Source organism: Lampetra planeri, chromosome 35 (genome assembly GCF_965212315.1).
Source record: "Lampetra planeri chromosome 35, kcLamPlan1.2.h2, whole genome shotgun sequence".
NCBI lineage: Eukaryota > Metazoa > Chordata > Hyperoartia > Petromyzontiformes > Petromyzontidae > Lampetra > Lampetra planeri.
In genome coordinates, this window is record NC_136141.1 from 8,318,206 (window position 1) to 8,343,681 (window position 25,476).

General features: G+C 47.1%; 1 protein-coding gene across 1 annotated transcript in view; it reads left to right on the top strand.

Moving 5' to 3' along the window:
* Nucleotides 1–25,476, top strand: part of LOC144730364 (caskin-1-like) — a 413,671-nt gene that overhangs the window by 322,384 nt on the left and 65,811 nt on the right. The window contains exons 5-6 of the mRNA XM_078611135.1: nucleotides 9,017–9,112; nucleotides 20,646–20,776. Of these exons, the coding sequence (XP_078467261.1) occupies nucleotides 9,017–9,112; nucleotides 20,646–20,776 (227 nt within the window). The remainder of the gene's footprint in view (nucleotides 1–9,016; nucleotides 9,113–20,645; nucleotides 20,777–25,476) is intronic.

A 25,476-nucleotide genomic window follows, 5' to 3' on the forward strand; every position in this document is an offset into this window, starting at 1 on the left:
AGTGGTGCTTATTGTATTGACCACAGAGGGATGATGGGCTGAGTCAACTTCCAGCCAGGATTTTAAACGTGCAGCCTTCTGATTGCGAGCCGCTCGCTCCACCACCGAGCTACACAGGCCGGAGCACAACATGCAGTACAGGAGAGGTCCTCTGATTCACAGAGTCTGCGAAAACTCAGATTATATATGGGGCCCTTTTCATCCCGAACACCCGCGATTTTCCTGTCCTGCATTGCAAAACGCCTTCCTATTGGCAAATTCATCCCGTTGTCTGCGACTAATTGCTTTTTTTTCCCCACGGAGAAGTGGAGTAAAATTACGGATGACCCCACAGATAATGGGGTGTACGATGTGTCACTGTGGATAAAAGGGAGGTCTGTTGTACTGATGAGTTTTTTTTTAAATACACGTACTTATTGCAAATTACTCCTTTTGCTAAGTCGGTTTTCAAAAAATGGATGATTGTTGTTAGTCACAGTGGTGCATTTGATGCATTGGTATCACTGTACCTCTCATGCCGAGGGCCCATTCTTTTTGAAGCAATGATTTTGGCAACCTGCTTCACAAAGCTTGAAAAAAAACAGTGCCTTCTCGTTGAAGAGATATCTCCCTGCTGTGAAAAAGGGCCATTGCCTTAAACGTCTTCTATTACTATAGGAAATATTGGTTTCTTTTGATGACAGTGTTATTGATGAACGTGTTGAGTTTTTTGTTATTTGTCCTTGTGCATCACTGCTAATGCAGTATCATAATATTTCAGCCCACACGTCATTGTCAAACACGGGTGTTAAAAGAAAAACTTGTCCTGATACGTTGGAGTCTTATCAATTTCACAGCTTTTTTCTCTCAGTTAATCAGTGGGTCTACATCAAGCAGGTTTTGCCCAAACACGTGCCCCCCGAAAGCTGACTTTGGATTGACGCAACGGCTACTCATGTCCTTTTAAATATACGTACTGTGTGCCACCGCCGCCATCGCAGCCGCCGCTGCTGCTGCTATTTATGACGAAGTTGTGTGTCAGCTCGCCACTGCTTGATCTGAGCGGCGGCTTTAAAAAGGCCATTACGCACACGGCGGCGCTAACCCCTTTGCAGCGGACCTGACACTCCGCCGGCCTGAAGCTGCGATTGCCAATGGTTGCCTTTGCAGGTTTTCACAATCAATGACAACGCCACCTGTATTGTTTGTTTGTTTGTATGAACGCGAAAACACAATTACCTTTTGAACCCATCAGCCCATTGGCTTTACAGACCGACCATCATCTCACGCGGCGTTTGCTTTAAGAAATCAATCTCTGGTCTAGTTTCGATCTCCTTGGTCTCATCAGCACAGCCAAGCATTGGTTAAACAAATGCTGCTTGATTACCAAATTGTATTGCCACAAGCCCTCCATATAAACTGCGCATATAACAACCATAAAACTTGGCAAGTTTCTACAGGAATATGCTCGTACGCATTATATATCGCTCGTTGAGTAAAGTGTTTTGGTTGTTTTCAGGCCGCTCATTAATAATTAATTCATCACTTTTGTTTATTTGCTTTGAAGCTTAGCTGGGCTTACAGTTTGTCCATTGGCCCTTCCTATTTACGACACTTATTTGATGACTGCTTTAATTACTCTTTTGTTTGCCTCGTGGTTCAATTTCGTTTCCTTTGAAATGCACCACCAGGCAGTCACAGTACTCAGGTGCTTAAGTGAAGAGCATCTATCAGTTGTTTTTTTAATTTCCTTTGAACTCTCGTTGGTCTTGGTCTGCCCGTCAGACCAGCACACCAACTGTCATGCGGCACACACACTCATTCTTATCTTGGCGTTGAACGGGGGTGGGGAGCGGGGAGTGCTGACATGTTGCCAACACCATCTGGTCATCCAGAAGCATTTTTCAACACATTTTTGACTCTGCTGATGAGACCCAGGAGATCAAAACCAGACCACGGATTCCTTTCTGAGGCACGCGCCGCTCGATGACGTTGGTCTGAAGAGCCAATGCGGCTGTTGGATTATAGATTGAAATGTAATTGTGTGTATATAAATGTAAATGTGTATATATATATCTGGAGGCACGGATTGGAGCTACACTTACATTTGTTTTATTCTTCATCAGATGTTAGCTACTCACAAAGTAATGTAACGTATTAACTGTTTGACGAAGGCCTCCCCGTACCTTGTCAATAATGGGGGGGGGGGGGTTGTTTGACCATACTTCACCAATCCTGGTCGGTGTGCCGGTTTAGATTTCATTCACCCCTGATGGTAACCACGGCTGGGAATCCAACTCGGGTTGCTGGGCTCTATAGTTGCGACCCCTCCACCGCAGTCAGTGCTTGCAGAGTTGAGAAAGAAAATGGTCGCGAAATGTTTAATTTGCGAATGAAGGCAGACAGGCGACACGAAGCCGCTGATCCTCGTGTCTCCAAAACAGTGTTGCTGCCAGTGCCTCGGAGAATTTAGGGTGCAATGTCGTCTTCAGAGAAGAAATAGCAATTTATGATTGCGATATTATTGTCAAGTTGTTGCTGTTGTTATCACGAATGATAAAATGCAATTCATAACTTGTGTCGTTCACACTATCAGCCCAAAAAATATCTATTTAAAAATGTAAATAAGCAGTCAATATATCTATTTTTCATTCGCCTGTCATTGGCCCCAAGGTTTCCTGGAAGTGCATCATTTCAGCAGTATTGATTCAATACAAGCAAAACTCTGGATTGGTTTCATCAGTCGAGTCAGGCTCACTGGTGATCCGTCCAGATAATAATCAAGGCAAGGATCCCCTCTTTAAGATATGGGTCCTCGTTTGGCGATAATTCATATAATGCTGAGCACAACTATTTCTTATATTCTCCTCCACAAGTACCCTCGTAATTAGTTTGTGTTATATATGTAAAGTATAGGTAGGCTTTAACACGCAGGCTTTCGCGACCAATATCATCCAATAGGGATTATCGTTTTTACGGCTATTTTAATACACACAATAGACAGGAAGGACAAGATCAAAGGGCTCGCATAATGCACATGCATAATGCACATTGCCTCAGTAATCCCGTCCCCCCCCCCACATTATGCAAGAGCACAGAAGGGTGGTCACCACATCTACGCGTCTAGAAAACAGTAAGACTTCTCCACAACTCTGGCTGTCGCCTGATGAAGCTAGTTGTAATTACTGGCGAAACGTCGTACTCAGATTGTAAATGTTGTGGCTTGGCTCTCCAACACACCGGTGTGCTGTACTAGTGACGAATTGGCATTTTCTGTTTACGTGACAACCCTTACTAGTTGGCTGTGTCGGGTGGTGGCGGGTTCTAACGACACATTTATATATGTACGCGATCTAACCCAAAACACCTCTATTATATAGGTAGGCTGTTGTCAGACGGTAACTTTCCCACTGTGCTGGGTAAGAGACCTCCCCCAAATATTTCCTCCATTCTTTCCTTTTCTTGGTTTGTTCATGTCCAGCCATGCCCACCAAACTCTTTGATTTCATCCTCGCTGCCGCCATCCCTTGCATCGTAACATAAAGCGTCAGGCCAGAGATAATTGCCTCAAAGGCGGTGATTATTTTCTTTGATCTGTGCTTATGTGCCACTGCCGCAGCAGTCACTTAAAATGTTTCATATTTATCATTACTCCGATGCGTAAGCTTAAATAAGCTTGAGGTACACATCACAGCGTATACCGCATGCATTGTGGAGATGAGCTGCTTTTTCCCAAAGTGTAGCGGATGTGTACCGTGGGTGGATAAGGTGTCTGCCGCAGGGCGTAATTAAGAGCTCACTTCCATAGAGATGACAGGGAATGTGTCAGTATCGCACATAGCGCTGGTTGCTGCCACAGAGGCAACGCGAGGCAATGGGGATAGAGGGGACGTGTGGTAAAACCCGGGAACCTTCTCGTGAGTTCTAGAAGGGGGGCGTGGCCAAAGGCAGAGAGGGGGCCACGCTAGGTGGATACAAGGGGGACCCCGAGCGAAGGTTGGGGGCTGTTGTTGGGAGTGGAGTCGTCGTGCTGCTGGGGTCCTCGTCACCGTCTTCACCTCGTCGGTGTTGTTGGTCAGGCAGCCTGTTAGCTGTCCTGACCATAGTGTAGTTGACTCTCGTACCTGTGAGGGCTGTAATAAATATAGTGCCTCCTACTGTAGTGTGCCCGAGTCAGTGTTTCTTAAGTCTTCCGTTTAAACAAAATATCCAATTGAAAATATCTTCTTACATCTCTTCAAAACTAAACTAAAACTAAACTTTCTATATTTTTTCATTTTAGCAGCTCAAGCCCACTGAGCTATGCAGCTCTTTTTCAGAAGTGACCTGGCCCACAAATGATAGCTCAACGAAGTGGCTTATCACGTGGACATTTATAGCAGCCAAATACTCTATGAACACGTGACGTTGCTTCTGAATTATAACATTCTGCCTCGTGGCAACCGTGCGGGGCACGATGAGGACAAACGGGCCTCCGTTGCCCTCACGTCAGCAGCACGGCGGTCAGTGCCAGGAAATCCACCGTGCGATGTGACTCCCATCCTGCAAGTGATGCGCGATCAAATATAACTCACCAGTAACATGGTGCGATCGACTTAGCATTTTAATATGCTAACATTGAAAGAGGGTGGAGCGGTGGTGGCACGGTGGTTGGCATGTTTCGCCATGAACCCAGTGCGACTTGGGTTTCAATTTATGACCATCCTGATATCGGTGGCGAGTGCCCTCTCTGAAGCCAGTCCTGAGTCCGCATTCAACAATCCGCAGTGAACAGTTTGGTGAAGTAAAGTGAAACACCCCCCCCCCCTCCACATTACTGATAATTCATGAGAAGGACTGTAAATGAATTCACATATGTTATTAATATTGAAACACAAACTGTGGTGGGTCGATTAAACACATCTCATTCAACCGCCACCACCGCCCCATTTCATTTCCGCTATCATTCGTCCCAAGGTGGTTCGTGTGCATCACCAAAGGGTCATCCTTTGGCACAGACTCTGGTGCAATTAATTAAATGGGGCCCGCTGTATAATTACCCCACCCTGCTCAGCGCAGCCCCGCGGGCCCTGATGCAGTTGCGCCGCCTGCACCCTCGATAGCTGCGCCACTGCTACGTGCACCCCCACGCGCACCCCCACGCGCACCCCCACGTGCACCCCCACGTGCACCCCCACGTGCACCCCCACGCGCGCCCCCACGTGCACCCCTATGGTGCACACCCAGTGTGCTCAACGTGCTGCCTTTCCATTTGGCAGGTGGTCAGATTCTTCGTTTTACGGCGTGCAAACAATCACTTGCCGCTGCATTGCCACGATTTGCGAGGGGATAAAAAGATGCTTATTGGAAGCGTGCGAGGTGCAATAATGAATGCCTCCTTACCCCAGGCCTGCAACAAAGGAATGGTTTCGCAGCTCTCACACCACGGATCGCCAGTAAAATCGCACGCACATGCTCACTCTGAAATTAGCGTTGCTCAGCAGCAAGGGCTGTTAGCATGGCATCATGAAGTATCACTGGTGGCGCACTTGCACTGATGCACTCACTGTGCGTTTTACAAACAGGGATGAAGGATTCATATTCTTAGGTTTTTTAGGTAAAGTCACGTAGGTAAAAAATTTAAATTAATAAAAGTAAAATAAAAATAAAATAAAAATCACGACGTTTCGGAGGCAACACAAGCTTCTGTCTTCAGGTGGAACCGTCACAGCACTATACAGCTATCGTGCAGCTATCGTGCTGTGACGGTTCCACCTGAAGACGGAAGCTTGTGTTGCCTCCGAAACGTCGTGATTTTTATTTTATTTTACTTTTATTAATTTGAAATTTTTACCTACGTGACTTTACCGAAAAAACCTAAGAATATGAATCCTTGCAGTCACGAAAGCTTCAAATCTAGAATTAAGGGATGAAGGAAACAGCAAAAGCCCTGCAGCTGCTCGCTCACGCCACTGCTGGCTGAAGGACCTCCACTAAAGGGAGCTAGAGAGAAGAGCCCCTGTTGATAGAGTAGTTGGCCTACTTGCCAGATGTCTTGAAAGAGGTCGGAGTACCCATCGCTTTACCCCACCGCATGCAGTCTGCCGATCAACTAACTGTGGTGGATCCATTTATAATGCTGCTGGGTGCGTGGAGTTGGGGGTTTTGGGGGTGGTGGTGGCGGCGACTTATTCAACTTTTGCACCATTCTCTCAACTGCCGCACCGGTGAATCGAATTCGAACCGAGGGGGGACCTCTGGATTGCGAACCGTTGTACCGCGGCAGCGGCAGCAGCCGAGCCAGGCGGCGCTGGAAAACGAAACCTCGGTCAGCGGCAGCAGCGACAAGAAAAAAAAATCTCGGCCCCAGTTGTAGAAGGACCTTCAGATTGAGAGGATGTTCAAGTGCCAAAGGAGTTAAGATTCTTCGTTGATAACGATCAAGTTGAAACACACGCTCTGCATTAGCTTAAGGGTCACTCAAAGGAAAATCGATTATTGGGAACGCTGAGAGCTTTGCCTCGTGAAGTGAGACTGTGTCAACACCCCCCCACACACCGCTGCGTTTTCATACCGAGAACATTTTTGTGCTTTTGTTAAAAAAAAAAATTCTAATACCGCCCACAAATGCCTGGGTTTTAATCTCTGCAAGCAACTAATTAATTTTTTTTACGTGTAAAATTGGAGGGCGCCAAACGCTGCAATATCACGTTACTTTAATTAACAGCGTGTCCTTCAAGCTACATTTAGATTATTTTCTTCCCCCTCCGTGTCAAATTGCAGCGAATGTTTCTTAACTGCTGTGCATCGTTAATGGCATGTGTTTGTTAGGGTAACAACGTAACTCGGTGTGCTGACCAATGCACCACAACTCCCGCCCCAGTTCTAGTTCTAGTACTCGTGCACACTCCTCCTGTATACTACTAAATAACATTGATCACGTGGCCTTCATTGTTTGCTTGCTGTGGTAGCAAGCGCCTTTGTTGAGCATTTAGCACATAGTATTATTATTATCATTATGATTGTGATTGTTTACCCAGGAAATCCTCAGCCTCAAGGGCGTCCTGCCAAGTTTTCACAGTCGGGGTCGACATTTGCTATTTGTCATCCAATTTAAGTAATTAGAGGTGCCACGGTGGCGAGATGTTAACTACTACTTTACCTGGTGTACAGGAGTTCGTGGGTTCTATCCCGACCCTGACGCCTGCATATTTGGAGTTTGCGTGTTCTCCCCGTGGTCGCGTGGATTTTTCTTCCGGTCGTCCGGTTTTGTTCCCTCCACGTTTTAGAATCAACGTCACGCGTTTAGAGTGTTTGGCTGCTAAAAATTTCCACATTGGTGATAATTCACTAAGTTGAGCTTGCATCTGTGGCCAGATCATTTCTGAAAAACAGCTTCATAGCTCAGTGGGCATTGCCTGGTGAAATAAAAATGGCTTCGTTGAAAATAGGGGGAATAATGTACAAACTCCAGAGGCGCCTGGGTTGGCAATTGAACTCAGGCCCCTCTTGCACCACCCCGCCTTCCCCATCGCAATCAAATACTGTGGTGCGCTGAAAGCTTTTCCAAAGGTCCCCTTTCACCTCACGGAATGTTAATCTCACTGAATGCAGACGTGCCACGCAACCAAATTAATTACCCCTAGCTCTTGTTCCTGCGGAAAAAAATATAAATATATTTGCCATTTAAAGGTGTCTATCGTGCTGACAGGTGCAGGCAATTATCGCGGAAAAAAGAAGAAGCTCGTTTTCACCGAGGACATTAAGCGCCGCATTAAATCCATCATCGTGGCCCCGGTGTGTTTTGTTCACTGGCGGCGCGGCGATATATGTTAGCGCACCGCCGTGCAAGTTGAGATTGATGCGGCTGGGCTACCCGCACGGATCGTGAATGCACGGCACGCCGAAAAGCAAGCGGACGTATTGGCGGTACACTGGTGCAGCGTAACACACCGGTCCTCAGTAAACGGTCTAAAATCAACATTTTAACGAACATTCGTCTTCCGACTGCTTGGACATCACGAGAACTGATTTTGACGCACCACCTCCACCCCGCAAGATTTTCTGACCACGGTTGTGAATCGCGGGAAAATAAAAAATGTTTTTTTTTTATACCGCGCACCGGTGTACCGCCAATACGTTCAACTGCTTACTTTGCTTGCTTGCCGATTAACGCATTGCAGCAATGAGCACGAGAACTGGAAGTGGCACGATTTTCCTTGCTTGCAGGTAAACACAGGAACGAAGCGCACTCGTCGCTTTAGGGTGCAGTGCTGTGTGCTCGGTAGAGGTGCGGTGTATGAAGCCAGCCAAATGCACTTCTGAGCATGCGATCCACAAGACCCCGGGTCCTGCGGGGCCCTTCCGATGTGTTCGCGGGTTGTTACCGCTTGTTGTTCGGCACGATGCCCGATTTTTCTTATCCACGCGCTCCCTCGGTCGGAGCTACGCAAGGGACTGAAGTGAGGGCGACACGAACACGCATCAGAGGGCTGTGTAGCACAACCGCTCGCATCTCTGGGCTCAAAGTCCAAATGTCTCGCATGGCGGAGCCATGAATCCTGTTTGGTAGGCAGGTGATCAGTATAACCACTGAGACTTTAAACGTCTCTATTTGGAAGTCAAATCGTTGCTGAACCAGCAACGATTTGACGAAGTACTCTCCTCCACTATAACGCTGTCCACTTGGATAATTACATTCTGCGAGGCATACAGTTATTACACTGCGTGCGCAGCATCAGCATGCGAGAGCGGGCCAAAGATCAAATATCTTCTACCGGGGCTCTCTGGTCAGTGTTTTCTGGTTACTGACGTCTGCTGCCCTTTCCTATGCGATGTGAGTCCGCGTCGATGGCACACATCGCTGCCACTCATCTCCAAAGTCAGCAGAGGCCGACCTTTATCATTTGAGGCCAGACACGTGCCACCACCGCTGATGTCAATGCTGCTGAAGTGTAACTTTTGCCATCATTTGCCTCTCTCTTACCTTTGCCGCACTCCCATCCCCACTCCCCATTCGTCTTTCATCCTCCCCCACACCCATTGTTTTCTCTCACAGTCCGAGCTGCTGTTGCAACACCAGGCCAACCCCTGCATCGTCAACAACAACAATAAGACGCCCCTCGACCTGGCCTGTGAGTTCGGACGTCTGAGGGTGAGTGGACGCCTGCTGCATTGGCAGACACGGATATGTCAAAACACACCGGACCATTGTATGTATGTTGAACCTTTTTCGCACCGTATGTAGCCCACCGTGCTAATCGGAGGTGCGGGGGAAGGACAATGAACTAAACACTGAAAGCAGTTCTACAGAAATGAGTTTTCATTCTAGATGATTGAACAGGGCAAAGCTCCAGTGGCTTCCTAATATCAGAAGGAGGAGCATTCCAGACGGCCACAGATGCGCATCTGAAAGCACGCAAAATGTGAAGGATGCCACGTGTTCTTTCACGTCCATGTCAGCTGCAGAAGCAGCATCAATCCCCCATGGAAGCACCACGTGGCTATGAGAGCTGAACTCGACTTTTTAACTGGTTCAGTGGCAAGCGCGCGCTAACCTAGATTCTCCACGACATCTCAATGCCCGCTCTGCAAATGCACTTTGATGCAGGAAGCCCAGGCATACGGATGAGATGACAACAAGTGAGGATTTCATCTGCTTTGTGGGTATCAATCATCGGTGGTGGTGTTCTTTGAAGATGAACATGAACACAAAAAAGCATATGTGTGTTGTACCATGGCCGGGAAGCGCCATTGAAAAATGTATCAATGTGGCCTTGCGGTCAGCTATCACAGGAGTTCCCTTGAGACTGCCGTCTGAAGGAAACCTCGTTAAGCAAAGTGCAAAGGCTTCTGGAGATCGAGGCGGCCTCGACTGCCCTAGTATCAGAACAGGGGTGGAAATTTCTTTACATTTACAGTGCCATCCAGTGGGTTCAGAGAAAATGTTAGAACTGAGAAGCCTTTAAAACGTTAATTCTCCCGATGGGGGTTCAAGATAATCATCAGGCCGCGTCACACGTGAGGTTCGGGAGGGAGACTCGACGGATACCTTCTTGCGCAGGTCCATCTGGGAAGGTAACAGGCTTCCAATTCAGTTCGTATCTTATCTTAATGTAATGTATGTAGCGCCGTAACCAAGGCGCTATATATTGATCGAGTTTTGTACATGTCGTCTGAAAAGGAAGAAGAAAAATAGGTGTTAATATGATACAAGATGAAATAATAGCTTGAAAAATAAACGATCAAAAAGTTGTTAAGATAAATTAAACAACCCTACGTGTCCTGGCTTTTGAGCCAGCCCATATATATCCCCGTACATGGACGACGTGCTGATGGTGGGCAGTGTCTCAGTCAGAGCTGGCACGGGTGAACGAGCCAGTGACATGTCGCACTGCGAGCTGGGAAGCTGCTTCAGGAGCTGGCTTGGCTTTCTGAAGAGTCCTGTTCGGGACAAAGCTGGGGAGCTTTGGCGGCAGTGGGCAGGCTGACGGACAGAAAGGTGGCCGTGGCCCAGACCTGTTTGGCCCTCTTGGGGACAGTTGCTTCAGAAAAACAGGCTTGGCGTAAGTGGCTCAAGTCAAGTGTTGTGAGTGGTAAAATCAATTTAGATCACTGAATCTTGACGCATTCTTTCATCCCTGTTAAATGTTAAATGTATAAAACACAGCAATTTGGAGGGCAGCTCATCTAGGAGCGAATTTAAAAGAGTAAATTGATGACAAATTTAATTTCTAATTGACGTTCGTCTTCGCACGCTATTTGCGACGAGTCGCTGCTTGCTTTTTTTTATTCAACAGCTGGAAATTAAAGCTCTGTGCGAGAGCATTTTGCCCGCTGGATCTGCGTCAAAGCAATGTGACCTCACAAGGCCTCCTCTTTTAATTGACTCGCTTCGCTTATCGGGCAGTGGGATGTTTTAAAGTGACGTCGATCAATCCCCCATTGAAGGCACCGGAGTGTGAAGGTTGCGCGCGGTAAAAAAAAAAACGAGCCTCGCCTGCGAAAAACGACCGCCGGCCTTGAGCGTGTCTATTTTTTTAGCCGCCCGGGTTTGGGTGCCGGTTTAGAATCGCGGCGGCGCCATCCAAAAAAAAAACTGGGGGGGTGGGGGGGGTTGAGGGGGACGAAGATTAAGGGGCAGCTTCTTTTTTTCTTCTTCTGAAAATGTCCACTCTCGCTCGCCGCCCCCGACTTGCAACGGGGCTCTCCCCTGACCCTCCGCTCGCCGGCTGAAATGGAAAGTTGTCCATTTAGACGCCGGCGTGCACGGATATAGGATTGGCCTCGTGTGTGCCCTGCTGCCGCTTATTTTGAAGGTCCCCCTCCGGGAGGCGCGGCATTGCGAACCTCTCCAATTAATGTCGCACTTATAGATCAGGCAAGTGTGCCCCCGTTGATTGTTATCAATCGTGAACGGTCTCGGGGGACCTCCGCTCGTCGTGAGGGAGGTTCTGTTGAAGGAACGTGCTTTTAACAACAACAGAAACAATCGAGTGTCGTTTTTTGATTGCTTATATTTAAAAGGAGCATTCTATTCTGTCTACTCTTATTCACGATGGCAATATGCTCCGGAGCTAAATGCCATTGCTGGATTCTGCTAACCGTGACAGGAGGTCTTCAGGAGAGAGTTAATGTGTAGATTTGAAGCTTTCGTGACTACAAGGCATCATATTCTTAGGTTTTTTCGGTAAAGTCACGTAGGTAAAACATCAAAATTAATGAAAATAAAATAAAATAAAAACAAAAATCACGACGTTTCGGAGGCAACACAAGTCTCCGTCATCAGGTGGGACCGTCACAGCCGAATTAGCTGCATCAAGTGATGCAGCTAATTCATCAAGTGATGCAGCTAATTCGGCTGTGACGGACCCACCTGATGACGGAGACTTGTGTTGCCTCCGAAACGTCGTGATTTTTGTTTTTATTTTATTTTATTTTCATTAATTTTGATGTTTTACCTACGTGACTTTACCGAAAAAACCTAAGAATATAGAGTTAATGTGGTTTGGCTAATCCTCCTTTGAAGGAGTGCATATTACAGTGCCTTACTATAGTTTGGGTTGCATGTCTAGGATCACACTGTTGTGATTTGTCTTTAATGTATATCTATGGGTCTCTATGAGCTTGCTATATGGTCCACAGTTTGGATATCATGGCCACAATCGCAATACTGTGGCTTGATTTTAATTGTCCATTCATGAAGGAGATGTGCACATCGGCCTGTTGATGTTCTGATGCGGTTGATGGTTCCACCAGTGTTTGTGAAGGGGATTATCAAAGCCAAGACGTGTGTCAGTTGAAATCCATTCCCTTCCATGAAATAGCAAATTTCCCTCTCAAGTACCGGCTGGAGGCTCGAGGGGAGTGCAACGCCATGATGGGTTTCACGTTCGCACCCCGTGGGCCGAGTGCCGAGCAAAGCTCCAGCAACGTGCGGCTCCCACCGCCACGTGCCACATTTCACATCATGGTGCCCTTGCCTTACGAGCAGAGACGCGCATACCCTAGACGTGTGGGCGCCGCAGTGGTGAGATGTTAACTCCCTCGCCTGGTCTACAAGAGGTCAATCCCGAACCTGACGCCTGCTGTATATTGGGGGTTTGCATGTTCTCCCCGTGAGTGCTTGGATATTTCTCCAGGTCCTACGGTTTTGCCCTCCACATTTAGAATCAACATGTGTTAAATGTCCACGTGGTAAGCCACTTCGTTGAGCTATCATTTGTGGCCAGGTCGCTTCTGAAAAAGAGCTACATAGCTCAGTGGGCCTTACCTGGTAAAATAAACAAAAAGTGAATAGTTAGTTAGTCGGAGTGCTTCTGTGGATATGATCCGTGGCTGCTATGCCGCTGTAACCAATGGCTCGGGATTCTAGACTTGATGTGTAGGGGCGGTTTTCCCCGAGTTTCATTAAAGGCGCCCTCCACCCCTCAGCCACACATCTGTCAAGAGAGCGCACAGAATAGTGGGACATTATTGAGATCATTGGCGGAGCCAGTGGGAGGGGGGGGGGCACGTGCATCCCCAATGATCCGATCGAAATCCCTAATTTCGATCGGATCATTGGGGTTTATTAGTAATAAATCGGCATTTTGCGACCCCCACTGCCACTGTGTAGCATATTGTTACGTGCCAGGGACTCTATTATTGGCAATAAGTAATGGCAAAGCAGTTATAAGTGACTCACAGAATTGTGCACAGTTGCGTATACAGAACACAACTTACCTGAGGGCATTCGCTTTCAGCGAGCGCGATGCCGATCACACAACGCGGTTCGAATTCAACCCTCGATCGACGGCTGCGCCATCGCCGCACACGCGTCGAATAAAAATCAAAGGTCCTAACTGACTAACAACTCCTATCATTTTTTATTGCTGGAGGGGTTGCCCCCCCTCTACCTGAAAATCCTGGCTCCGCCATTGATTGGGATAGAAGAGGCATATATAGTGGGGGTGGTTTTTTTTCTTTCCCAAGAGTCAAAGACAGAGGAGAAGAGGAGGGTCTTGAATCTGGACTTGCAAAAGGGGCATCGGCTTTACAGAATTCGCGGCCGTCAGGGGCTCAGCTATTGGGGGTGGGTATGTGGCAGCAGCGTTATGTGACACGCAGGGGGCCCAGTCGGCCACCAGCGGGGCCCCCGAATCCACAGATAAACAATTAAAACAATCTTCAGGAAAAAAATAACAATAATACATAGTTATAGCCTACGTATTATTCTATACGGGTATAAAACATCCGTAACTATTTCAGTAAAAGTGAGTCGGGAGAAGGGAGGGGGCGGGCATAGTCGTATCTTGCCGTACCCCCGTTGAAATATGTCGTTGCATCCCTGATGGCCTTGAATTTGTAATGTAATTAATAATACATAACATATTTTCAGCCATTTGTCAATGCACTGTTGGACGAAGGCTTTCCCACGCAGCATGAGTCCATGGGGATTGTTTGACCATACTTCGCCCTACTGCTTAGTGCCCCAATGGGTTAAACAGGGGGCCCAGGACCGGTTTAGATATCGCTCGTAGCTGACGTTAGCCATGGCCGTGAATCAAACACAGGTAACCGTAATTCATAGGGGCACTTGACTAACCACTGCACCGCTGCCACCCCCCAGTAATGTGCCACACATAACGAGCCTCGCTTTAATGACACCACTGCCAGGCGATATAACGCCACAATCTCACCAAATTGGGGCAATTTGGAAGCCGAGAACGCGGGAAGTCTGGGATACAGAGCCAAAGTGTGAATCGACGTTTTTTCTCCCTCTAACGAGGCAAATCTTGTCCACATGAAATTATTTTCACCCTCCGTACACTCGGAGCAAACGGAAAATCCGCACACGTGCTTCTGCACGGCTGTCAAGTGAAGCCTGGATGTTGCGTTCGAGATGTTACGGTGGCGAGATGTTAACTACCTCGCCTGGTATTCAGGAGGTCGTGGGTTCGATTCCGACCCTGACGCCTGCTGTATATTTGCATGTCTCTCTCTCTCTTCCCGTGGTCGTGTGGATTTTTCTCCGAGTCCTCCAGTTTTTCCCTCCGCATTTATAAACATGCGTTTTAAAGTATTTGGCTGCGATACACATCTATGTGGTAAGCCACTTCGTTGAGCTATCACTTGCGGCCAGGTTGCTCCTGAAAAAGAGCTATACAGCTCAGTGGGCCTTACCTGGTAAAATTAAAAAATTGTTTAGTTTAAGTTTAGTTTCAACACTAAGAAAGATTTTGCGAAGGACCTGACGAAGTGATTGTACATTCAATAACGGATAACAACGTTACAACTAACGTACACTAATGATGGTCTACAGTTCTGTATTTTAAAATGCTTAAAGATAATGACGTAATAGACATGTTTCCTGCATTCACCAGATTATTATTCATACACTTATATTCTTAGGTTTTTTCGGTAAAGTCACGAAAAAAAACCTAAGAATATGATTCCTTGCAGTCACGAAAGCTTCAAATCTAGAATTCATACACTTGTTTACCCAGGAAAGCCTCGCTGAGTCTCAAGACTTTTTCAGAAGGATCCTGCCAAGTTTTTCGTAGTCGGGTTGTACGATGTGTCCGTGTGTGGGTCTTACTTGGAAAAAAGGAAAGGAAAAAAAAGAGATTGATCAAATCAGGATGAGGCATCGTCTCCGTATAAAAGGACGAACCCAGACAGGAGATGCTTTCTCCAGTCCCAGCGACCCGGGTGGGGAGGGGCTGGGTGGGGAGGGTGGGTGGGTGGGACTGGGTGGCGGGTGGGAGGGGTGGGGCTTGGTGGGAGGGGAGGGGCTGGTCACCCCGTGGTGCCCTTATAAAACTCAACGTTTAACCTACTCACGCCGGCTTGTGCCCGCCCTCACAGACGGGCATATTTGCGGAATACACCACGCCGCCGTTGACCCTGGCCATTGACCGAGCAACCCAACGTTCCTACCAGCTCCCTCCGCAGGAATGTGTTCCGATTCTGTCTGGCGCTGCCTTCCACTGGCAATCTGTGCCTTGACCTCGCTGCCCCCTTTCTCCAAGTTCAGCTTCAGGAAACGTCTTCCCTGTGACTGACTGCTTCTTCTCTCAATAATACCCATTAAGGGCAGCCGTGGACTGTGCACGGCCCGCTGTTTTTGGTCTCCAGAGAAGCCGTCGCATTTGGATGCTCTGTAAATGCACGTTGGAATTTAATCGCGTCGCGGGAGACGACGGTCAATTGGGGGACGTCGAAATGAGGTGCAGTGCAGCGTTGGACTGACGATGATGCTAATGATGAAGACGTATATGACCATATTCTCAGGTTTTTTCGGTAAAGTCACGTAGGTAAAACATTAAAAGTAATGAAAGTAAAATAAAACAAAACAAAAATAAAAATAAAAATAACGTATATGACCGGACAGAAATAGCGTGAACATTGGCTCTTGGCAGGGTTAATCGCAATGTCACCTGGCTCATTCTGAACGTGGCACGCGTGTCCGGCGTCAGACGATCTGCGATGGGAAAACGCCGTGAAGAGAGCCATTCGGCCGTTGGCGAGGGTTTGGTGAAGGTCGGGCAGCACAGGGGTGGGCAGGGCCAGTTGAGGAATATCACTCGTGCCATTCGCCGGGTTCATAGCCCCGCGCGCGAAACACTGTGGCACCGCGCACATCAATCCATGTGTATATATTTTTTTTCTAACATTCAAATATGATGCTGTAATAAGTTATTAACCAAGCCAGGCTACGCTGAATAATTGAAACAAATTTGTGCATTCAGCACCGTTCCCCGCGCGTAGCTGAATGATACCGCTCGCTTGCCTCGAAATATACATATTACATGTCTACACATGCATTAAAAAAACCTTAACCTGGCAGAGTGTAAGTAACAGTTGTGGGCAAAATCAGCGCAACAGAACAAGCGCGGGTGTGTTTTTTTATTTACTTTGCCCTTTGCCTGTTGAGCGAACGCACAAATTGGTGTGCGAATTGATGAACAACGCACGCTCGCTGTTCCCTCATTAGGACTCCGTTCTGACAGCGATAGTTTGCGAGGCGCACGACGGTTTTTACTTCGCCCCCCCTCACCACCCCCGCTGCCCCCCCCCTCGCTCCCTCTTCCCCGAGCACCCAGCCGAGGCGTCGTGAGTTTTGATTACAATCAAATCGCGATTAGAAACTCCGGGCTGCGGGCACGTTCGCAGGCGCTCTCGCTTCGCGTGTGCTCGCTCGCTTTGCTTTATTATCACTTTGCGTACAAAACAAATGTCAATAATTCAGCAGGAGGGAGTTTCAAAGTGGCAGAGCAAAAAAAAAGCTCTCTTCGCTCCGTACTACAAAGGAACCGATATAATTCACGTTCATTTATTCCTTATATCCATGCCAATTGCCCATTAGCCAATTGCCTATTCGTCATGATGTACCTTAGCCAATTGCTAAACACAACAGAGAGCCTTTATCTTGGAAAGCACGTAAAAAGAATCCCTGTTTTCTAAATATTTTTCTTAATTGCGCGACATTTGCTTGTGCTTCCACTTCACATGAAGCATAATGTTGGCCATCAGATTGCCCGAGCCCTGCAAATAAATTCAGAGTCTTTAACGTTCCCTTCATGGCACGGGGGTAATGATCATTCCTTTATTTAACGTAAGCAAAACCTCGCCGAGTCTCCAGACTTTGTTTTTAGGGAGGGTCAGTCTTTAACAATCGGGCAGGAGCAAGCTGATTTTGGACATAGTCGAACTCAACGTATGCATGTCTAGCGAAGTACAATCGCTGCTTTGTGAAGCCTCACACGAGTAATAGTTTGACAGGTGGCGACGTTTGTAAATTATTTTCTTTCGGCACTATTGAATAATTTTCGTGCCGTGTGACTGTTGAAAAGCTTTTTTTTTTTCTTCCCGTGTGACCGCGAGGACTACATCTCCTCGGGGTTATGAGCAAGCGTGAAGGATCTCCTTGTATTATTAACGGACTGCGTATCTATTCCGTACATGCCTCGGTGACCTGAGAAAGTGTCTTACGAATATGGGAAACCCAACTGAATGAAAATTTTATTCAACATTTTCTGAAGGTCCTTTCATGCAGTCACCCGAATACGAACGAGCTAACAAATTCGTTATTTTCACCGACGGAGAAATTACACACTCATCATTAACACACTCGAGTAATGAGAAATAATGCATTAAATTACTCTCGATATTGAATATTCCGCTGCGTTGGATTGATTTTATACTGGCTCGGCTTGAAGACCTTTTTATTATTATCTTTTTTTTTTACTGCGCATGAATGTATGCTTGGGCATGTGCGCATGGGGAGCGGTAGTGTGTTAGTATTTCAGTGGATAGTACAATCTGAAGTAGCACTCCTCACCTGCAGGCTACCTGGGTTCAATTCCCGTGCATCTGCACCTCACCTAAGTTGATAATTGTTTTTTTACCCTTTTATCTGCCAACAAAACTGACACCTTTTTTACGAGGAGTTATGTTTGCATAGACCACAATACCTGCAGTCATAATGCTAACAAAAAACATAACTCTGATAATGTATGCACTGTCCTTGAAGTTGATTGGTCCACACCCGAGACAGCTTTCCTTAGAGCCTAGTCTTCAAGGACAGTGCATACATTATCAGAGTTATGTTTTTTGTTTGCATTATGACTGCAGGTATTGTGGTCTATGCAAACATGACTCCTCGTAAAAAAGGTGTCAGTTTTGTTGCCAGATAAAAGGGTAAAAACCAATTATCATATTTTTTACTGGCAAATGAGGTACCAATGGTCTTACCTAAGTTGCTTAAAGATTATTACCTGGCCATCATCACCAAGTGCCCTGTGATGGTATGTCAAGCCAGCCGGGTGGTTCGGTGGTAGTGTCTGGCTTGCAATCATTGGGGGAGGGCGACGGCGGGGCTGAGAACTGATTCAACCTTTCATGACATCGCTCGGGGGCCGATCAAATTAGTACCATTTTAGATTTGAAGCTTTCGTGACTGCAAGGATTCATACTCTTAGTTCTTTCGGTAAAGTCACGTAGGTAAAAAATTAAATTAAAATTTATAAAAATAAAATAATAAAATCACGACGTTTCGGAGGCAACACAAGTCTCCGTCATCAGGTGGGACCGTCACAGCCAGATTTGCTGCAGCAGCCAGATTTGCTGTGTTGCCTCCGAAACGTCGTGATTTTATTATTTTATTTTTATCAATTTTAAATTAGTACTACTTCGTGGTAGAAGTCAACCGCGGAAATCCTACGGACAGACTCGACCCACCATTAGAGCATGGAATTTCCACCTCGAGCTCAGGCCTGTAATAAACAGGATGTGAGTGAGTGCTGCCGCACGCTCAGCTGAGTGGGAAATCACTCTCGGTGGGGGGGGGCGGTGTCCACTTCAACCAGGCCACAGAGTGGTTGCCCTGACGATGTCCCGCATGCTGGCCACGATGGGGACTAACAGCAGCAGCAATTGCGTGCTCCGGCCCTCCTCTCTCCGCACGCGAGAGACACTTGCCCGGGAGGAGAAATTAACATTTCATCTCCCTTTTATTAAATGTAGGCTAGAAGGTCAAAAATAAGACTAAACAACCCGTGTCTACGTTATTTAATTTCAAATTTTTTTTTTGTGGTAATCATCTGTTAACCCTTGTACTTTCCTTTATTTGTAACCTTACTTTGCCGCTGGTTAACCCTGTACCACGGTGCGCTCACACCGCAGGGCATCGCCGTCTACCCAATTCACCGAGAATGCACCCCACATCCAATCACATCTTGGAAGTTAAGCACGAATTGAGCCAGTCATTGTGCTTGGATGGTGGGCGACCAACCCCGTACTGATCTATCGTGGTGAAGTACGGTCAAATAACTCCCAGGGACACGCACGGCTATGGGAGGCCCTCATCCATCGGTGGATTGACAAAACGGGGCGGTACATGTTCGTGTATACCGCAATTGATCTTGCGGTCATTTTATTGCGAGTCAAACCCTGGGACCCAACAGGGGTCGTCCCTTGAAAAGACTGGTCCCCACCATGGAAATGTGGAAATGGCACTAGAGGCTCTGAAATGTTTAGAGAAATGAACATTGTTTATATTATTTTTTTACTAGAGAATCTAATGGTTGTACTGCATGAAATTAAATAGTTACTGCCTTCTGTTGGATATGAAATCTTCACGGATCGTTTCCCCGAGACTCCATCTACCCCACCCCTCACTCCTCTGCACTTATTCCACTCCCAACACCATTCCTCCCCTGGAATTGTGTCAGGGTCATTAGAATAAAATGACTGTGCTTGGGAAGAGACATTTTTCATTTTAAATCCGAGTGATGAACGGACGAACGGACGGATGAATGGACAGATGAATGGACGAACAACTTTCGATTTTATGCATACGTTTGCAGTACAACATTGCATGTCCAACTGCCTAACATTGTCCCAGAACAATTAACCGCTGACACAGTATGTGTGGATGGCATTACTGTAATCTTCTATAGACATTCACAAATTTGACAGTTTCACATATGTATGGCATGTTCAACTTCTTTCCAAACTAAACTATTTTTTATTTTACCAGGTAAGGCCCACTGAGCTATTAAGCTCGTTTTCAGATGCAACATGGCCACAAATGACAGCCCAATCAAGTGGCTTATAATGTGGAAACTTATAGCAGCCAAATACTCGAAAAACGCGCGATGTTGATGTCTAAATGTGGAGGGAAAAACCGGAGGACCCGAAGAAAAATCCACACAGCCACGGGGAAAACATGCAAACTCCAAATATACAGGCATCAGGGTCGGGATCGAACCCACGACCTCTTGGATACCAGGCGAGGTAGTTAACATCTCGCCACCGTGGTGCCCCCAACCGTGCTAATTGGAGGTGTGGGCGATCAAAGGCATGCGGCAGTATGCACCTTGCTTTTGCCCAGTGACATATTTGTACGCCGTGTCACTTTCATTTTCCGTAGATGTTCACGGATCTGACCTTTTTCTCATATCCGTGTTTGGCTGCTACTCTGAATTCCCGCATGCCCTAAAGCCGCTTAGATAAGCCATCACGTGCAACCAGGCCACCTCGGAAAAATACAAGCTAACCGCTCGTTGGGCTTCACGCGGCAAAAGACAAAGCAGCTTCGTTAAACCGCCGAGCCTCCCAGGGGGCAGCTGGACGCGGCGAGCGTCGTCTTACCGGCGCCGCCCGTCCCGGCCTCACGGTCCGTGCCCGTCTCCCCCGCGCAGGTGGTGAAGCTGCTGCTGAGCAGCAACGTGTGCCCCACGCTGCTCGAGGGACGTCCCCACGACCCCAGCCACCCCAACAGCACCAGCGCGCTGCACCTCGCCGCCAAGAACGGCCACGTCGACATCATACGGTAACGCCCGCGCCCCCCGCCGGGCAACCGCGGGGCCTCCACAAGGTCGTGCTGCGTGCCCACCGCCATCACTGGTTGAGGGGGAAGCCCCGGGCCCAGGTTTGGCGATCTGGGCCCGGATTTCCACGGCAAGCCTGCTGGGCTAAGCCCGCACCGGCCCCGGGGGTCATGTGCCTCGCATTTAAGGAAGCCACGCGAGTTATTTATTTAATTCTGGGCCGCCCTGGAAAATCGTTGTGACATCGCGGGTTTAAAGTGCATGAGGAGAGGTGTGCTCAATGGCAGATCTCTCCCATAGGTCAACTTGACAGCCTTATTTATTTTTTAAGAAGCCTTAAAAGAAAAACACGTTGGAAAATGACAAAGGTAATAGAAGCTATGTTGTGATAGCGTAATATAACCCAGAGTACTATGGTTAACCGTGGTAAAAAAAAACGAATGATTCCTTCCCTTCGGCCATAGATAGGGTAAGGAAGGGATGGGGCAGGGCGTAGGAAGTGGGGAGTACGAAGTGCACACAACCGCTCACACCACCGATTAGCACTGTTGGCTACGTACGGTGCGAAAGAAGTTCAACATACGCGCATACAACCACACGGTTCTAGAAGCATCGGGACAGCATTAAGACACGTTTAGCCATCCCTGGATTAAGCCACTGTGTCCCAGGTCTGTTTCTCGTATTCGTGGGAACATAGCATTATTTCCAGAGGATCGTATATGAGGCAGTTCTCATGAGTCAAACTGGCTGAGTTCCAATGATGATGCCAAGTTAATGGAAAAACGTAACATTGTTTTTTTCCCATTAGGCCAAAATAGGTTTGAAAACAAACACATCTGTGATTTATATCTTCTACTTATAAAGCTGTTTCAATGCATGCATGCTCGTATGTTGAGCTTTTTTTGCACCGTACGTAGCCAACCGTGCCAATCGGAGGTGTGGGGGAAGGCCAGAAAACCCAACACAAAAAGCAGTTCTCCAGAAATTAGTTTTTAATCTAGATTTAAAAGTGCATAACTCAAGTGGCTTCCTAGTATCGGAATTAAGAGCATTCCAGACGGCCGCAGAAGCGCATCTGAAAGCGCACGATGCGGTGACCGTCTTTGTCCGATGGTTCGCTAAAAGCCGCTGCGAGAATGACCGGAATTCGCGTGATGATGGTTTAGTTCATGTAATGGTTTCGTATTAAAGTCGCTATCATCTTGCGGTTGTGTCACCGTTCTTCAGTTCCCGCCCGCTAAGTGGCTCCCTGTTAGCTTAGCGGCCGTCGCTTTGTAGCGGCGTGAGTGGGTCGAGGCTGTAATGGCATGATGGATGACTAGGCGTGATGGTGGATGAGTGTGTCACGCATTGACAGGGCGCATCAATGAGTGAGTGGATGAATGTTGGTTGGACATGTGGTTCCATTAACGGAGCAACACCACCACCACCATTATCATCATCGGGCCCCTATAATCAGGATCACCATTCGCATTGCTCTTTCATTTCATCATTGGCATTGTCATCATCAACAACGGCCGTTTGGATAGTATCGCTCTTAAGTGTTTTTCTTACAGCGTTTTCATACTTATTTCTCGTGATTACTTTCTCTGACATATCCATGTTACAATATTTTGTGGTTGTCATTTGCATAAAATGTTTCCTGTAAACTGCTTTGAGGCAACCTTCTCGTGAGAGGCTCTTTCCCCAAAAAAATATCGATTGAATGATCGACATTCATATTATACACCCGTTACTCATCCACATCTGTGCCTTATCCATTGCGAATCTCCATCAGCCCTCAGTCCCGCTGAGCATACACCTCTTCGGTTCTCGAGCCGTGCACAATGCAGGAATGTCGATATAATGCGGAGACAGCGGTGACATTTCTTTTCCAAAACAGTGTCCTTCAAACCCCTCCGCTCGGAGGAAGCACGTCCAGCCGTCTTGCTTGTTAAGTGAGTGTTAAGCAAGGCTTGCACTAACTGCCCCATCCATCATATTTTTCATACACTTTGTTGCTCACCTTTTTACGGCCACGTTCGTTAGGTTTTTTTCTCTCTCGCCAAAAGCAAGCCTGTGTGGTACTCACCCTGGCAAGCGCTGACACGTGGCTAATTGAAATTCAAGCTGGTGTTAGGATAAGCACGGTTTGCAGTCGGTGTAATTGATTGATGCGCAAAGTAAAAGTGAAATCCCAACGCCTTTGATGAATTTTTATATTTGAAAACATTCTATGGAGTCATCTGCCCAAGCACACGAGTCATCTGGGGGAAATACGGCGATTGCGGGAATGAATTTTCATTCCGCGGCAATCGATCAGTGAATTAATCCTGTCGATATTGCATGCTATTCTCACGCCACAATGAAGTGATGGTCGGCATAGAATTGGCGTTCGTGTGCTATCACATTGACAAACTCAAACAATGTCCGTTATTGTGCAATAATGTGGGCGCTTCTTCACTTCCACTGATCTCAATGCCTGAAGCAATCTTCCCATTCTCTCCATACTTCTAACTGTCATACACAGTTAAAATATACACGGCTAATTATATTATTATAATGACCATTATTATTGTACTTCTACACGTTGCCTGTCTCGGAGTGAGGTAAAAGCGCAGCTCTGAAAGTTCTGGCTCATGCCACTGCTGATGGAAGGTTCCTCCACTCAAGCGAACGTCAGACCCCCCCCCCCCCCCGCTCCTCTTTAGGGTAGTTTGGCCTACTCGTTCACCGGTGGTTAGACGTCTTGGAAGAGATGGGGAGTATACCCACACTTTATTACCCCACCACATGTGACCTAACTAATTGTGGCGGCCGGATGCACGCTGCCGGGTGGACGGAGGCAGAGGTGAGGATATAAGAAACCTACGCTATTTTTTTCAACTCAAATCGTACCAGCGACCCCTCTCTACGTACGTACGCTGAACTTCTTTGGCACCGTACTAATCGGAGGTGCGGTCCAGTGCGCCAGCGCGAGTCATTACACCACGACAACGCCCTTGCCCATCGCGCTTAATGAATGTTCATTTTAATATTCTTGCACCTATTTACGCGTCTACTCTCGCTCGTGCTCATTACGCATTTGCCTGCCATGCTAGAGTCTGGAGATAGCACGGAGTCGGGAGATAGCATTTCACTCTGACATTTTGCGAAGCCAGGTTTTATTTATGGTAATTGTGTTGCTGTTGACTTGCCAATCAAAGCAACACTCTTGCCTTTCATGTAACGTGCGATGGAATTGAAGGCGCTTCAAGATATAATGCATTTTTCCAATTACCATATGCATTCATCAATGCAATCCCGGAAAGCACCTTCCTCCCAGAATTGTAATACATATGCAAACACGTAAGATTCCTGGGTAACGTTTCAAGAGCAGTCCAATGTGTGCATGTGTGCTCTGTGCAAACGCACACGCGTGCACATATTGCACGCAGGCGCAAAGGTGCACAAGGAAGATCTCAAATTAACTTGATGAACTTACAAGGTCAAGTGCAGTTAGCGAGCAGCTATTAACTCACTGTTGTCTCCCCAGTGCTGAAGTGTACACACTACAACAGGAGGGACTCGTTTTTAAGCCTGAGCCATACTTGGGGTGACCCCAGAATATGTTCACATGTCACTTGTCACTGATGTGCATGGCCAAGAATTGAACCCACACACATCCATTCAGCCATTTTTATGTGCAGTTGCGTGCCCAGCAAATTCGTTTAAATCATCACGCAGAAACCATCATCCTCGCAGCAGCTTTTGGCTGGCCATCCAAGAAAGACGGTAACTGCATCGCAAACTTTCAGATGCGCTTCTGCGGCCGTCTGGAACTCTCTTCCTTCCGATATTAGCAAGCCACTGGAGCTACGGACTTTTACATCTAGATTGAAAACCAATTTTTTTAGACCTGCTTTTTGTGTTTAGTTTGTTGTCCTTCCCCCGCATCTCCAAATTGCACGGTTGGCTATGTACGGTGCAAAATAAGTTCAACATACAAAACTAAACTAAACTGTTTATTTTAGCAGGTAAGGCCCACTGAGCTCTATAGCTCTTTTTCATGAGGTGCTTATCATGTGGAAATGTATAGCACCCAAATACCCTAAAGGTATGTTTCTAAATGTGGAGGGATAAACCGGAGGACCCGGAGAAAAATCCACGTGACCACGGAGAGAACATGCAAACTCCAAATTATACAGGCGTCAGGATCGGGATCAAACCCATGACCTCTTGTATACCAGGCGAGGTAGTTAACATCTCGCCACCGTGACGCCTCGACATACACACGAATTGTGAGAGCAATGTTTTCAGTGCTTCCCTCCCAAATGTCATTGCACAGTAACCCGCTTCTGCGAATCACGTCACCGAGTAAACCCAGACGGTAAACCCAGACGGTTTACCCAGTATTCTTTTACAGGGAAATTGAGTTTTCAGGCGCATACGGCGTACAGCCGTTTCAATAGGGCAATTTTTTTTGTCTATTTGTTTGTGTTTCTCCCTTGTGATGGGACTTTGTTGGATGAACGTTGAGATTTATAAGGGCACGGGGTGACCAATAAGGTCTGAATTGGTCTGTAATAAGGTAGGCACTGATAAGGGGTTGACAGGTGTAAGGAACTTGCTACTTCAATGGCAAGCAGGCATAACAACACTGGGTTATTAACCTAAAGGACGAGGTCTTCAAGACCTTTGAAAAAATATCGGTGATGTTCATGAGTGCCATTTAACATCGACG